Genomic DNA, 16,145 nt, shown 5'->3' with positions numbered 1-16,145 from the left:
TAAAGTTTTTCCCATAGCAGGTCCAGCGTGTGTATGTGTGTATGTGTGTATGTGTGTATGTGTGGGTGCTTGCAAGTGTGGGTGTGCATATTGGTATATAGTCATGTGCATGCATGCATGTATGCATGTGTGCATGTGTGTAGGCTGGTGGCTGACTTCATAGCTCATGTGCTCTCCTTAGCCTATGTCCTATCATCATGTGCTTACACTGTGTGTTGGTTTTGGGTTTTTTGCTTTGGCTTGGTGGTTTGGTTTGGTTTGGTTCCGTTTGGTTTGGTTTGGTTGCCAATGGCACAAGCAAGAGTCATTTTTCAAGGGAGACTCTTATCTGAGAAAACACCTCCATCAGATTCCCGGTAGACAAGTCTGTAAGGCATTTTCTTGGTTGGTGATGGATGTGGGAGGATCCAGATCACAATGGGTGCCACCATCTACAGGCAGGTGGTCCTGGGTGGTATAAAAAAAACTGAAAAAGCCATGGGGAGCAAGCCAATAAGCAGTGTTCCTCTGTGGCCTTTGCTTCAGTTCCTGCCTCCAAGTTCCCGCCTTGAGTTCCGGCCCTAGCTTCCCTTCATGATGTACCATAAGCTTTAAGACAAAGTAAACGATTTCTTCCCTGGATGTGTTCAGACATGATATTTATGACTGAACAATAGAAAGCAAACTATGGCAGTGCCCTCTAAGGAGAACCTGGGTGAAAGCCTCCCTGTGGCTTCCGCTGATGAGATGCTCTTCCCCTGCCCCATCTCATGCAAACCATCCTAAGTACCACTTTCTCTGCAGATGAGTACTCACTGACGGCCATGTTTATCTCCCTTCCTTGCCTATAAGTTGAGATTTAAACATTTCTCATGTACTGTTTTCTGGAACAGTAGATGCAAAAATGTTTGTTCCTCAAAAGTTAATTCTCAAAGCTATCACTGTAAACACAAGCATTCCTATAGAAACGACTGGTACCTCAGTGGTCAACAGGCGCTTTGCCAGCCAGGGAGGTGAATAGTAAATTATCTATCTATAGAACAAAAGAACTCAAAGAGAAGTTGTTTGAAATTCCAGGCGTGGCCACTGAAAAGGAAGCAGGAAAGGCCAATGCAAGACATTTTTTTACCAGATCTAACTAGCACAAGGCACCTTTTCTTCTAAGTGTAAACACAGGTAATGAGATTTCTAAATTTCTCTATAGGCTGGAAGAATGTGTGTCCTGTGAGGACTGGGATAGCTCTGGACTAACCTGGGGAAAGTCTTTCATCTGGAGAATTGAATACCAGGTCAACCAGATCAGTGTCTTCAAGTGCTACAAGGCAGAAGTTCATAAAACCAACCACTGGGAGGCTCCTACTGCAGTGGAAAGCAAGCAAACCAAGTCTTTTATGTGCAACTATTAGTCACGTTCTAAACTGATGTGACCTTAAGCCAGGCACTAAGCAGAATGATGTAATACTGTAGTGTTTCAGTTTCCCCTGTCTGCAAACCGAGTGGGAATAAAAACTTACGTATATCCAAAGATTCTATAAAGTCAAAGCTAGGCCACACTACAGGCGAAGAGACATACATAAAATGTACGGGAAATATAATTATATCCTCGTACTTTCCAGCTATTCATCTCAGGTGGTGAGAAACACGGCAGGATAGAGCATTTTACATTCCTGTAGCTGGCACTGTTCATTCAGTATCGAGCCGAAAGGTGTGAACTGTGCACCCACCTGACCTTCAGTGGTCGCTGTAGACGGACAAACCCGAGAGGCTCACGGTATTACTGAAAATGCACCTGTGCGTACCTGGACGCATGTCAGACCAACAGTTATGGAGTCTGAAACTTGAGTGAACAGGAGGACTGAGCTCCTGCTAGCCCTGGCCATGTCTGCCACATAAACAGGAGCTTGGGAACTCTGGGTGTGAGCTCTAGGTCTGTCACCCACAAATATGTGACACCTGTCCCTTTGTACAGTGGGAATGTCAGGCCACTCCTTCCAAGAATGTTACTTATATACACCAAAAAGACTTCGGTTTGACTCCTATAGTACGGAGGAATGCAGCTTTTTACAGGCATTGGGGGTATATGCCATCCATCTATAGAAACTCTTCTGTTTTATTTGCTGTGCATTCTACATGAAGGCTAAGAGTAAAAAATTATCCATTTTAAACCCAGAGCCCTAAGTTGAGCCTAAACAGCAACTAGAAAGCTTTTTGCTGTATAATTGAATCAAACCTGGTTTACTTCAGGTCCAACCGATAGGAAGTTCGCACAGAGGAGCTCACCACCTAGACTAAACAAGGGTCCCTGTATTAAGCAGCAGGTCTTTGCTTTGACTCTACCTTACCTATCCTGAGGTCTTCTGATGGGGTATGCCTTTGTCTCCCTGCATCCAGTAAAGGATCATTCATAGATGCAAGCGATAATTTATAGGCATTTCACAGCGCCTTAAAAGCATCGCCAACAGCTTCCAAATCTAAGGCAAGCTTCCCTCGTCAAGTTGTCATGCAGATTCTCTGTCCAGAAGTTTTAGCTTCACAGTTAGTTTAAACAGTTCTGTTATCTGTTCCTTCCCACCTGGTCGTTTTGCTGGGATAGGAGCTGGAGGAGTTTCTTAACCTCAGGGAACAGAGGAACGTTTTTCCTACGGGATGTCAGGGTCTCCTTTGGTTAGATTATTAGAATGGATGATACTAACTAGCAACTGGCCTTCCAAGGAAGTTTGGACAAACGAGATCAGCCTCAAGATAAAATGAAGGAACTGTATGAAACAGCTTGAGAGTTTTCTCCAAAAAGCCTCACGGAAAGGGAATCGGATGGATCTCATCTTTCTTTCTTTAGATTTATTTCTTTTTACTTTACGTAGGTGAGTTCTCTGCCTACAGGCATAAATATATGACCCATGCCTGGTGCCCTAAGAGGCCAGAAGAGGGTATCAGATCCCCTAAAACTGGAGTTAAAGAAAATTAAGAGCCATCATGTAGGTGTTGGGAATTAAACCTGGGTTCTCTGGAGAGAGCAGTGATTGCTCTTAACCACTGAACCAACTCTCCAGCCCAGAACTCACCTTTCTAATGACAGTGTCATTAGATCAGAAGAAGTTCCTCTCTCTCTCTCTCTCTCTCTCTCTCTCTCTCTCTCTCTCTCTCTCTCCCTCCCTCCCTCCCTCCCCAAAGAAGAGATGCATATAAATCAGAGAAGAGAGACTCTGCAAACTGTTTGTCATTCTGTGTCCTTTGATCCCTTTCAATAGAGAAAGATCTTTTTGTCAGCACCTACTTCCTGTATTCATGATCTCTAGGACCCTTTCATCTCTTCCACTCCTGAATTCCTATGTTTCAAGTGTCATTTTATAATATGTTCATGACCTTCTAAGTCTTCTTAGGTAAATTTTTTTCCTCAGGGTGTCAGTCAATACCATTTTGAAAAGTTTTAACCTAAACTTATCCTCAGAGTAGAATCCAAATGTTTATAGAAAGATACAGAGTGAACCACTGAGGCTGACATGACAGGCATGCGGGTGTTCAGGTAGTCCCTCAGTGAATGGTGGCCCACTTTGTGTGGACAGCACTCAGTTAGCATTGTGTTTGACAATATCTGCTCAATGCTTGGGATACTGTTGCTGAGTTATACCCTGATAAGGAACAGGGCATGATAAGTTACACTGTGTCACCCTGAATAAGACCTTCAGATCCTCCAAACGATGGAAATGCTCCTGAGAAACAGAAATGCTCAGACTTGCAAGGAACTAGAGCAGCTACAAGGATGAGAAGATGATGATTCAAACATAAAACCTTTCAAAAATGCAAATGAAGAGTGTGCTTTACCTAAAGAAACCTCTCATCTACGAACACGGTGTTTCTATGTGTAGCTTACACATACAAACATAAGTCATATAGCAGCGAGGAGGGCAATTCTGGTCACACCTGCTGTCCAGGGAGAGGTGGGCAATTACATGCTTCTTACTGGACCAAAAGTCAATGGAATCAGAAATCACCTGCTTAGAGAAAACAATATAAAGAATTGGCATGCCAACAGCCCAGACACTTGAGACCCTTCGGGGCTCATAAATCCTAATATCACTCTGGTCCAGTGAGAAACACTTGGTTTTTTTTAACCTTGTCCACCTATGATAGAGACACTTGAACATGGCCCTTCAACGTCAGAAGTACCCACCTGGCGTCTGTTCAGGTGTCCCACCGAGAGCCGGAGCAGACTGCTCATGCCTGGTCAACCTCACAGCTTAAAAATCAACAACAACTCTATTGAAATAAGCATTAAAGACAACTTGAGCCTAGAAAACTATTCAGTGCTAAACTGCACTGGCTAGCAGAAGCAAGCTTAGTTTTCTCATTTGTAATTAACATCACACAAAAGATGGTTACTCCAGAATTTTTGCATTTTGTTTCTGATCTCAAGAAATCTTTCTTAATGTCATTTTCAATTCAAAACACATCAAAATGGCTGTGTGAATGAATTATCAAGAAATAAGAGTAAATAAAATGAATACCCCAAACTAGTCAGTTAGTTTATTAAAGGATCAGAAAATTCATATACAAGTTGCAGTTAATTTAAGCTAGGATTGGTGTCCTGGATCTGACAGCAGCTTCTCCTAGGGCCCCTTGGAATTATTCTTCAGTGTGATTAACTCTGCTCCCTGCAATGCTAAGACTGTTAATCACATAAAAGGCTTTCGATGGACTCTTCTAAGGTTCAAAATACCACATACTCAAAGCTTGTCATAAAAAAAGGAAAATGTAGCAAAGAAAATCAAATCATATTTATGATTAACATGGTTATGTTACAGTAAGTTGTTCTGTAATAAATGCCGATGAAAATGCAAATCTTTCTGCTTCGGACAGGAGAAGTGTGCTTAAGGTGTTAACTGATGGATTGCACAGGTGGTATTTGAGATCAAATTATTTAAATATTCTCATTCATCCATTCATTCAGTGACTTGATTCTGCTTTATTATTTGCCTCTTACGTGCTGTTGTTAAACACAAGTATTTACTAGGCATTTGGTTATTTAAGGACACTCACTCTCTTTGAAAAAAAAATATAATACAAAGACCTTTATAAAATAAATGTGTGTGGTCTTTTAAAACTGACAACAAAGCATATTTCCGATTATGAGCTAACTGACATTGACTAGGAATCCATCTTCTCTTGGGCCTGATTTTTCTTGTTCAAAAGCCATTATTTCTACTGGTTTTTCTGAGGAAGTTATGTGTTTGTTTCTAGCGCTCATGAAATAACAGTCATTCAGTGGTTGAACCCTGTCCCTTTAGCTGCATGGCTTTTGGTATCTAAGTCTCATTCAGAAAGCACTCGGGCTCCCATGCTGCTGAGCATACCCTTCTATTCTAGCTCTCAAAAATAAACATCTCTAAGCCTCATGCCAAACAGCAGTGGGTCTGCAGCCTACTGATAGATCAGTCAGGATTTTGCTGCATCCACAAACGAGAGAAAGCCACCCATGCCCACGGACTCTGATGACCAAACTTGATGGACAGGCTTAGTTTGCTAACTGTGTTGCTCTCTGTGAACACTGAACAAGACACATCAGCTCCAGAAAGACATTAAACAGATGTCACAAGACGAAGAGGAAAGATACTCAACGGATTTTGGAGGTCAGGGTCTCAGGGAGGGAGAGCGCCCTCTTGGATTCTGCGGGCCCTTTCACGCTGTCTCTCAGGGACCGTACACTCTTCTGTCGGTTTCTTGCAAAACGTGCTCTCTTGATCTTCCACAAGGCAGCATCGCTGAGGTTGGCAACATTGGTTCTCACAGCAGTGATGGCTTTACAGGAGGGGTTAAAGACATTATTATTATATATTCCTTGGCTGGCCACATGATACAGCTATCTTGAAGTAATTCATATGAGTATAGTTTTGAGATAAGAAGATACACCCTCTATGACCATGACGTGTCCTCCACCTCTCCCTCCAGGGCATGGCATGTCTTACCTTAAAAAATCACGACTGCTATCTGTCATGACTATTACTTTCTCCTTTAATACATGAGGTTTGACTATCAAATTTTGTTACTTTTTCCCTCATGAACGTGGAGCCATAAGCAACTAAATAATAAGCAGACAAAAGTTTGCACAGAACAAAGAGTCTCTTAAAACTCTTCACAGACATTATCAACTGGGTAGTGTGTAAAGAAAAGAGTTGCAGATGGTTATTAGGTGTCCTCCTAAAAAGGGAGGAAAATTCAGATCTCAGACCACCGTAATGTATTTAAATCTACAGATTAGCAACACAAGCACTCTAGAGCTGATGAACTGGGCACATGAGACCAAGACATCCTCTTCCATGTGTGGAACAAGCTACATGCCAAGTGTCTTAGCTGGGACTGGTTACTCTCTTGTGTCTTACTTACTTGTAGGAAAGGGAAATTCTTTGTTACAGTCCAGATGCAGCTGAGCTTCCAAAGAAAGTGTCTCGAATCTGTTGACAAAGAACTCCCAGCTCAAAGCAGGAATGTCTTGCTTAAGAAAATGCAAGAGTAAAAGCTTGCTCAGGATGGTGGGTCGGTCTTTAACCACAGTGTCGAACTGGAAGTCAAGGCAAAGACAAAGACCCTGGAAAAGAGAGATTAGACACAAACCTCTTAGAGACAATACACTGGGCAATCAGTGGAAGAAGGCACTGTCCTCAAGGCAAAATCATCCCATTGGAATCTTTCTGATCATGAGTATTGGAAAGGAAAAAATGCACAAGCAAGTTTCTCCTAATTCACAATACCTCTTTTTTGTTTAGATTTATTTTATTTTATGTATATGAGTACACTGTAGGTATCTTCAAATACAACAGAAGAGGGCATCAAATCCCATTACAGATGGTTGTGAGCCACCGTGTGGTTGCCAGGAATTGAACTCAGGACCTTTGGAACAGCAGTCAATGCTCTTAACCTCTGAGCCATCTCTCCAGCCCCACAATACCTCTTTAATGTTGATCCAAAAATGTGAGCTAAATATATGTCATTCATTTTCTAAATATTAAATGGCATCCACTTAATCCAAGTACCAATGCATCTTTTTAGGACACATGAGAAGATAGTCATAAACTTCCTTACAATCCTAAGTGGCGTGTTTGTAAAAGAACAAAAGGGTATCCTGTCTTCTTGAAATTCGAGGGGAAAATACACACTAAAACATTTAAAATGGGAAATGGATGGAACATCTATTTTTCTAGCCAATGAGCCTTTAAAAAAAAATGATTCAAATTAAAAAATGTGGCGTATCCAGGCATACCATGAATCCATTCCAGCATCACTTAGCAAGGTACAAGAGTGGTACATCAACTGCCTGGGAAGTCAGCTGGGAAGAGCTATCTAGAATACAGAGGTTTCAGAGGCACAGTGTGCCTTAAGCAGCACAGCTCTGTACTTTTCTAGCTCCTACATTGGTGGACCTTTCTTCTTGCTTATAACAAATAGAAAGTCTTTATACTAGAAAGAATGAGGGAAGCAAGAAAGGGCGAGAAAGAGAAGAGGGAGGGAAGAGAACAGGGGCTATATTATGAGTCTGACCGTGACCCTGAAAACATAACTACTCTTCCAACTCCAGCTTCTCCAACTGTAACAATGGGGACCTACAAAACGCTATTCTAAGGGTTAAGAGAGGCGACTCAGGATGGAGCACTTCTAATGTGCCTCCCTGGCAGTATCACTTTGGTAAATGTTAGTTCTTGCCTTTGTTATTAGCTTTACTAAGAACAACAGAATTCAAACCAGTATCAACATCAAAAAACAGCAAGACTGTCTTAGCTGTTCACTAATGGACTGGGTACCCTTTGCTAAGTCCTATGATCTCTCTGAGGTTTGCTTTCTTGTTACAATAGAAGGTTATCACAAAGGATCAATACGCAACCCTCTCTGGGTCTCTTTGGTTTTGTTTCGAGACTTTCATTTGCTGGCATTCTTACCTACCAGGGTTCACTTTGATTCCCCTCAGCATCTGGCCTCTAACAGCAGCTCCAGCCCGAAGGCCAGCTGAACAGTGTGAAATCAACCAGCCTACTTTAAACATGTGCCTCCTTCCCTGCCACATACAACAATTACATCTGTCTAAAAATTATATCGGTATGTGGGGGGAAATGTTGTATCAATAAATGAAACAAGTTACCTTAATAAGGTATGGTTCTGGGTTGTTTTCCCACTGTACAGGGAGAGTTTGGGGTAAGTCAAGTCTCTTCTTGTTTTCATTACAACTCCAAAGCACACATTTGAACACACACACAGACCTCTGCTGCTATAATCACTAATATCATTAGTTTGCATTGTACTGTAGTCTGAATATTTGTGTCCATTCCCCTAAAACGTTCACCACTCTGAAACTCAACAACTCAAGTGACAGTATTAGAAGGTGAGTCTTTGGGAGAGGACAAAGCCATGTGAACAGAATCCTCACTAATAGGATTCTTGTTCTTAAACAAAGGCCTTGCCATGGAAAAAAGCATCAATTATGAAGCATAAAGTGAACTCTTAGCAGGCACTGAATCTACAAGCACCTTGACTACAGATCTCCCAGACTCAGAATCATACTACATAAACTCCTATAGCTCTCTAAGCTACCCTGTTTGTGGTGTTTTGACATAGCATGGCTAAACAGACACATGACAAAGTCAACTGTTGGTGATATTGACAAACAATCTGCAGGGCTGACAACACACATTCCCCATCACCTGCAGTGCTGGCCTCTTTATGGTGTCAAGCAGGAGACCTGCTCTGGTGGCTACTGCAGGATTGACATCTTCCACAGCTGTCAGAAAGCAGCAGAAGGCGTGTGCCAGAGAGTACTTCAGCAGGTGGTTTTTGGTCACTGAGTGAATATCCAAAAACCTACAAATGACAGCTACTTTTTCCACTGCAATATAAAATATAGAAGACAAAAAGCATATATGCATTTATTAACATATAAATATGTTACACTTATCTATTTAAAATATTTCAGTTCATTATTTATTGCTTATTTGTTTTATTGACTTGTAGGTAGGGCATGCATGTAGCACAGGGTGTGTAAGGAGACCAGAAAACAATTGTGGGAGTTGGATCTCTCCTTCCATAATTATGGTTCCAGAGGGCTAAACTCAGGTCTTCAAGCTGAGAGACAAGTACCTCCATTGATCCATCTCACTGGCCCTGTATTGACATCTATTTAAGCCTCATGAGAACTGAACCCCATAAAAAAAGTTAACTTGAGGCTCCTACATGGAAAATTAAGTATCAACAATGATGGCCAAAAATACCTTTCAAAACTGGACATCTGGTCTACCTTGTGACCCAGAGGATTTTTTAACTGACATAGAAGTACCTGCTTCAAACCTCATCTTCCAGTCTTTGCTGTTGAAGTTGCCATTTATGATTGTCCAGAATATGTCAGCACCATGAGGAAGAGACAGAGCGTGAAGAAGGAGAGGAACCGCCAGTGAAGACAGCTGAGAGAACTCAGACTTGACGACTCTCCAGAGGCTGTGAAATCAAGGAACAGCAGAGGTATTATGGTCATCGCCACCTCCTCAGAGGGAAAGAGTCTGTTCTAGTAACTTATGGCAGGCGTGGACAGTAGGTGCTGGTAGGATGCCCTCGGTGAAAGCACATCCAGCCAGAAGACCATAATCCTCCAGGAAACATTTATGTTTTGACCTGTTAACATCTTCTAAAGAAATTACTTTTATGTAACAAAATTGAAAAACATTTAAATATAAAAATTTAATTCCGTACGTAAATTCAGCTATGTAAATGAATGAAATAATATTCGAAATTAACAGTTATATGAAGATGATAGTGTGGTAAATGGTTTTAAAATTGTTTCTTTTGTGAATAATTAGAAAGCGTCACTATTTTGGCTGCCCCCTTTGAACGGCAAAGAATAACTCTTTGTCTGCTAATAACAGCCTCTCTAAAACCTGACAAGGTTGTCACTCAAGGTCCCCACTTTTCCTATCCTAAGGATGAGCACAAAACATGTTTACCATCAGATTAACCTATGAACGAGCAGGCATATGATCCAAACTTAAGGCTGTCAGAACTCCCTTTCCACATCATGGTATGGACTCCAGGAGACAGGGTCTCTCCTTCAGAAACCTCATGACAGAAAGACTGTATCAATCGAGAGCTATCAGGGACCCACCTCCCAGGCTCAGCTTGTGTAGGAAGAAGCCAATATTTAGATAGGAGATAGCTCAGAGGATCAAGTACTTGTATCTCCTGAATGCAAAAGTAGACCAAATTAAACAATAAAATATTGATCACTTTTTATTTATTATTTATCCCTTCCTAGAGTAAATTTTTTAAATATCCCCCAAAGTATCTAGAACAATACTGTGGTTTAAAAAATATATTCAAGTCATTATATTTGTTGAATGAATAAGTAAATTAACAAAATAACTGAGTAGAACCTTGACTTGTATTTGTTACAACGCACAAGCAAGCCTTTCCTAAGGATCAGACTATACTCTTACATACAAAATGATCTTTTTTTCTGGCTTGCCTCCAGGAAGACTGTAATAGTTATTTGAAGGTGCTCAGAAAGAAAGTGCTATAAACCTAGAGCACCATTTGATTACTCTCCTCAAAACGCCTATCTCTAAAAAGCAAGGGAGACAGCACCCAGAGGGGTTCAATATTCATCAATTCCTAGTTTGAGTAAAATTGCTGTCTCACTGCTGATATATAGCTCTCCACAACTGAGGGCTTCTGGTGGGGCTGAGGGTGGGGTGGGGGAGGGCTCAGTTTCCTTTAAAAGAAGGGCCCCTGGGAGTTTGACCATGTTCCAGTGAGAACATGGGCAACACAAATTGAACTTGATTTTTTTCTTTCTTCTCCCCCTCCCCCCATCCCCTCCCCCTCCTCCTTCTTTTCTTTGTCAGGGGGAGGTCACAAGCATTGGAGAGCAGACGTGGGAGGACTGAGACACCAGTGTGACTGGGTTTCATAATGTCATAATGAGAAATTTCCAAATAACCAATTAAAATATTTATGATTATGTAAAAAATAATTTTCTTCCTTAAAGCCTGAATGTGGGAACAGAATCAAGTTAATAAATATCTTAAGTTGGGGTCAGGGGGAGATTGCCATCTTGCAAATATCAGCAGCATTACTTGCCCTGCCATTTTTAGAGAAGACCCCCATCTAGGGTCTACTATAGTCTTAATTCACCTATCAAAAAGCATAGAACAATCCTTATTTCATGTGTCTGGCCCAACAGAATCCAATAAGCAAACACTACTATCTTCATGTTGGCATAGCTAGAAAATAAAAGAAAGAAAACTAAAGCTTGGTGGTGTGTCACACGCCGTTAATCCCAGCACTCAGGAGGCAGAGGCAGGTGAATCTCTGTGAGTTCTAAGCAAGCCAAGAATATACAACGAGACCCTGCCCTAAGAACAAAGACAGAAAGGAAGGAAGGAGGAGGAAAGGAGGGAAGGGAGTAAGTTTCTTTATCAAATTACTTGTCTGGGAGAGAAAAATCAAAATAAACAAAATCAGTCTTACTCTCACTTTAAATCTTAAAACTGAACCTAAAATGCAAACAAAAATATTCACAGAACATACCTTGCAATCAACATGTGGTCCTGAATGTAGGCTAAAAACTGAGGATGGTCTTTCCTCGCAGTGTACAAACACTCCCCGTGCAGACAGAGAATCTTTAGGCAATTGAGCATATTAAAAAGAATGTCAGGCTCTTCAAACTTCGCCATTTCCTATGCAAAGAACTCACAGTCAGTCGCTGCATTCTCCAAAACAGCAAATAGTTCTAAATCCAATATTTAAACAGTTCAGAAAAATCTACCTGGAAAATGGTATATATTAGTCTCAACGTAACTGGAAGCTGTTGGTAGCAAAATTTTCTTTCCGTGTCGTTCTTTACTGCTAAGGAAAAATGATTACACAAAGGTTAACCTGGCTCCTTCCCCCCGGCCCCCAGCATTCATCAGTTCATCAAGATCATGAAACCAGAGAGGGTGAAAAGGTATAAAATGTACTACATGTTTGTAGAATCCTTTCATTTGCACACTGCTATGTGCCAACTGGGCATGGTGGCGCACACCTTTAATTCTAGTACTTGGGAGGCAGAGGCAGGTGGATCTCCGTGAGTTCAAAGCCAGCCTGGTCTACATAGTGAGTTTCAGGACAGCCGGAACTACATAGACAGACTCTGTATAAAAACAAAACAGAAGAACAAAACCAAAACCAACCAAACAAACAAAAACCTTAGCCTGTGCCCTTCTATGAGGAAATACAGAATTCTTCTAAATTTAAAATCTCAGCCTTGGGGCTGGAGAAATAACTCAGTGGTTAGGAGCACTGGGTGCTCCTCTAGAGGACCTGGGTTCAATTCCCAGTACCTACAAGGCAGCTCACAACTGTCTGTAACTCCAGTTCCAGGAGCTCTGTGGCACCAAACATGTAGGTGATGCATGGAAGCAAAACATCCATACACATAAAATTAGGTATGAGGGTACATCTGAACTTTCTGAACTCCTGACTGGAAGGGGTCAGGGAATGACCCTGAGTCTGTCTGCCATCCTGGTGTCCTCAGTTCACACATCAATAGCCTTTAAAGACATTATAAAGAAGCCATCTGTCCAGCCAGAAGTGATGACCATCCCTGAAGCACAGCTAGGCAAGGTGCATCTGCCTAGGGTCTTGGCCAGTCTCCTAGGATACAGATGCTGTGTGGACCAAGTACTGTTGCCTCTATCCAAAAGCACCCGGCTTTGACTAACATACCTCAAGTGGCTAGTAAGGCTGTCGGCACCCTCCACCTCAGCCATTCTCAATTTCTTCTGCACATATGCAAACACTATGTAAAGCTCAACTTAGCTTTCTACACTACCTGGACCCAGCAACAAGATAACAACAAATAATAGTAATAAGATTCTGCTGCCAGGAAGAGATTCCGTGAATGGCATTCCCCTGGTGCCGTAATAGAGCTGTTTACTTCCTAGTGTGGTGGGAAATGCTTGATCTGTTCAGTCTACCCTAAGGAAGCAGCATTAAACTTGTCCAAGCTGCTACTTGGGTATGAAGTTGTATAAACTAGAAAGTGTACATACAGTACTTCCCATCAGCCAAGTTCACCTACCAGCATGTTCTGAGGGCACTGTACGGTTGCCTGGATTCTCTCCATGTTTGGCTGCTGGGTTCTCCTCCTCTTCTCCCTCAGGGCCTAGAATGAACTCTGGTCTGGAAGAAAGGAGGCTATCTTCAAGGCTGTCTGTGGGCTCCTGCAACAAACACAAGCAGCTGTGTGAGGGGCTGCAAAGAACAGTTTGGTGTCCATCAACAAAGGTGGATCAGCCTGTTCTACCCAACCTTGTGCTAGCCAAGAGGGCAGAGGCCCTATGACTCAGAAGAACATGGACCCACACGCACACCCATCCTATCGAGAGATGTGCCTTGGCAGTTGGTGAAACAGTTGCTTTCATTTGAAGTAGATACAGGAAAATAAAACATGGAAAACACTGCCTGATCTTTCTTTAGTCCCAGAGATCAGAATCTCACTCCCAATCAATTTAGGATGCAATGACTTCAGACATAATGCCAATTATGGATACCTGGACAAACCAGTGTTTTAGGTGCAAGAAGTTTCTGGAACGTGGAACATGTGAATTAAGGCGAGCAAAGGGTGAGCTCCAGTCTCTATCGATAGACATATGGATCAACAAAATACGTGTCCACACAGCGGACTGCTACTCAGCTTTCGGAGGGAGCTACTGATGGGTGCTACACCTCAGAGGATGCTGGAGGACATGATGCCAGGTGAGATAAGGCAGTCGCCGTGGACAAATCCTGCAGGCACTCATTTACACAGCTACAGTAGTCAAAGTCATAGAAATGGGTAGTAGGAGCTAGGGACGGAGACACGGGCAGGTGTTATTTAGAAGCCCTGGAGACTGGTCACACAATGCTGTGTACACGCCAGGGTCATTCATATAGACATATATAGAAATATGAAAAATACATTTACACTTGTAAAGCAAACTGCAAGAACAGGAAGTAATGAGAAAATTCTTTTTTTGAGAGTGCATTAGGACCTTCACTCAGGAGGCAGAGGTTGGCCAATCAGAGTTCAAGGACAGCCTGGACTACGTACCAAGACCTTATTGCAAAACGCAGGGTGGATGAGCACATTAGGCATGGCTATTATTTAAGTGTTCAATCTCTGGCTATTTTACCCTTTTTCTTCCCAGTTTTATCTTTAAATATCCTATTTGAAAATTATCTTTCTGGCTAATACTTTAACCAAAAGAAATTTTTTTTACTGTGTGAATTAATTACGATTTGAGAAAAAAATAAAAAAAATTTTAAAAAAAGAGAGAATTATCTGACATCCAATTCAAACAAGAAGACAAAGATTTGTGGGATAAAGGACATCAGAAAGAAATTGGTGCTAAAACCGTGGCTGACAGGGTTGGGGGCTAGCAGTCAGACAGACATAATAGGCAGAGACAGAAAGAGGGGGTCACAATGAATCATCAAGATGGGGAACTTTTGTCTTTATCCTCCTACTCGTGACCAGAGACAAAGACCTAAAAGTTTGGTGCATTTCTTTGCTTCTTTGCCTGCAGTAGGGCCCCCTACTGTGGAACAGTTGGATAAGTTCAAGGCCTGATCGGGACAGAAATATGCCAAAGGTTTGAGCCGTCAGCTCTCCTGACTTTGTTTAAACTGACTAAACCTGTATTAGGAGAGGAAGATTCCCTCAAAGACCCTTAAAAAAAAAAAAAAACTCCATCCCTCACAAGCCTTTCTCTGCTTTATCTTTATATGCCTGTAAACCCTCTCCCTCCCCACTCCCTCTCTCTGTTCTGTCTCTCTGTCTCTGTCTCTCTCTGTCTCTCTCTGTCTCTCTCTGTCTCTCTCTCTCTCTCTCTCTCTCTCTCTCTCTCTCTCTCTCTCTCTGTGTGTGTGTGTGTGTGTGTGTGTGTGTGTGTGTGTGTGTGTGTGTGTGTGTCTGTTTCCTTACCTCTAATAGAAGCCTTTCTGTAACTGCCTGTTCTGTCTGCTGTATCTGAGATTTCCCCTGCTGTTACTTCCTGCACTGGAGAATTTCTCTGCCCTTTAATTCTTTAACTGGCAGAGAAAATGAACTCAGTCAAGGTCTCTGAAAAATACCTTTGCCAGCGTCACAGGTTTACTGAGGCTGGCTCCGGTCCTGGACCATCTACAAACAAGACAGCCAGTCATATTGTAAGCTGAGTTTGATGTAGACAGTTGCCCGCTGTTTAAGGATTTGTCTACAAGCACCTGCAATCTACAAGTCTGGTACTGTGACAGGACTGGCATCACCTGCCTTGGAAACTAGCCGAAGCCTCCTGCCAGCCTGTCATGCATGTTTTCCTCTCACTGTCTCCCCTTGAGGCAGGGAAGCATTAAAGACCTAAGGTGGTGGAGAACAGGCAGTGGAGGCCAGGTTCCAGGACAGACATCTCTCTTACTCAAGAGCATCTCTTCCAGTTGAATTTCAGAATCCTTAGTTTCACTTCCAAATTGAAGGATTTGTCCATCGTGAGAAGCATAAGACACGAAGGATTGTTTGGTGGGTTTCAGGTTCTCTTTATCTATGCTTGATTTCCCTCCTTGTCTTAGGTGATGCAAACCTGCTAGGAAGACAGCACAGGGCAACCCTGTGCAGCCTCTTTCCCTTACAGTTCACCCCACAAAGAGATACTGAGGATTCATATAGACATCTCCTCAGTTGACTTTGTTTGCAAACTACTAGACTCTGCCTTCATTCCCTGGTTACCATGCTCGCTAGGGGCACAAAGGATCCTACAATTGCAGGATTCTCTGGGCATGGCTCCCTCTCTTTCCCCTCCTCAGAATGTGAGGTGCTGTACTCCCTCCTGCCGGCACCTCAGCGCCTCACTTGCTTTGTTATGCCTTCCCCTCAGCTTTTCTCTCACATCTCTGGCCCTTTGAGGATTTGCTTTTGGTCTTCTCTTCCTTTCTTTTTCCCTCTTACTAGTTGGTTTTCCCCAGAATTAGAGTACCTGACTTCAAAGCATTTATTTCTTTCCAATCTTTCCCTTAAGAATCAGATCCAATACTCACGGTGCATGACAGCTCTACCTGGATGTTCAAGGTGCCTGCTAGTGTGTTCCCTGTAAGACCTGTTGAGATCGCCCCCACGGTGACATGGAGGTGGGACCAGA

At 42.3% G+C, this 16,145-nt stretch overlaps 1 protein-coding gene across 3 annotated transcripts in view; it reads right to left on the bottom strand.

Moving 5' to 3' along the window:
* The window catches only part of Unc79 (unc-79 homolog, NALCN channel complex subunit), a 233,189-nt gene that overhangs the window by 83,721 nt on the left and 133,323 nt on the right, over positions 1-16,145 (bottom strand). For 2 of the 3 annotated variants that reach the window (XM_028781705.1, XM_028781702.1), the window contains exons 20-26: positions 13,073-13,214; positions 11,777-11,856; positions 11,539-11,687; positions 9,296-9,453; positions 8,667-8,848; positions 6,361-6,562; positions 5,596-5,775 (exon numbers count right to left, since the gene is read on the bottom strand). In XM_028781705.1, coding sequence (XP_028637538.1) covers positions 5,596-5,775; positions 6,361-6,562; positions 8,667-8,848; positions 9,296-9,453; positions 11,539-11,687; positions 11,777-11,856; positions 13,073-13,214 — 1,093 coding nt within the window. Of the gene's footprint in view, positions 1-4,150; positions 4,217-5,595; positions 5,776-6,360; positions 6,563-8,666; positions 8,849-9,295; positions 9,454-11,538; positions 11,688-11,776; positions 11,857-13,072; positions 13,215-16,145 lie in introns of all 3 variants that reach the window. The other variant, XM_028781703.1, reaches the window with a different exon arrangement.

The sequence above is a fragment of the Grammomys surdaster genome, unplaced genomic scaffold, assembly GCF_004785775.1.
Source record: "Grammomys surdaster isolate TR1022 unplaced genomic scaffold, NIH_TR_1.0 516, whole genome shotgun sequence".
NCBI lineage: Eukaryota > Metazoa > Chordata > Mammalia > Rodentia > Muridae > Grammomys > Grammomys surdaster.
This window is presented reverse-complemented; position numbering and strand designations above follow the sequence as displayed.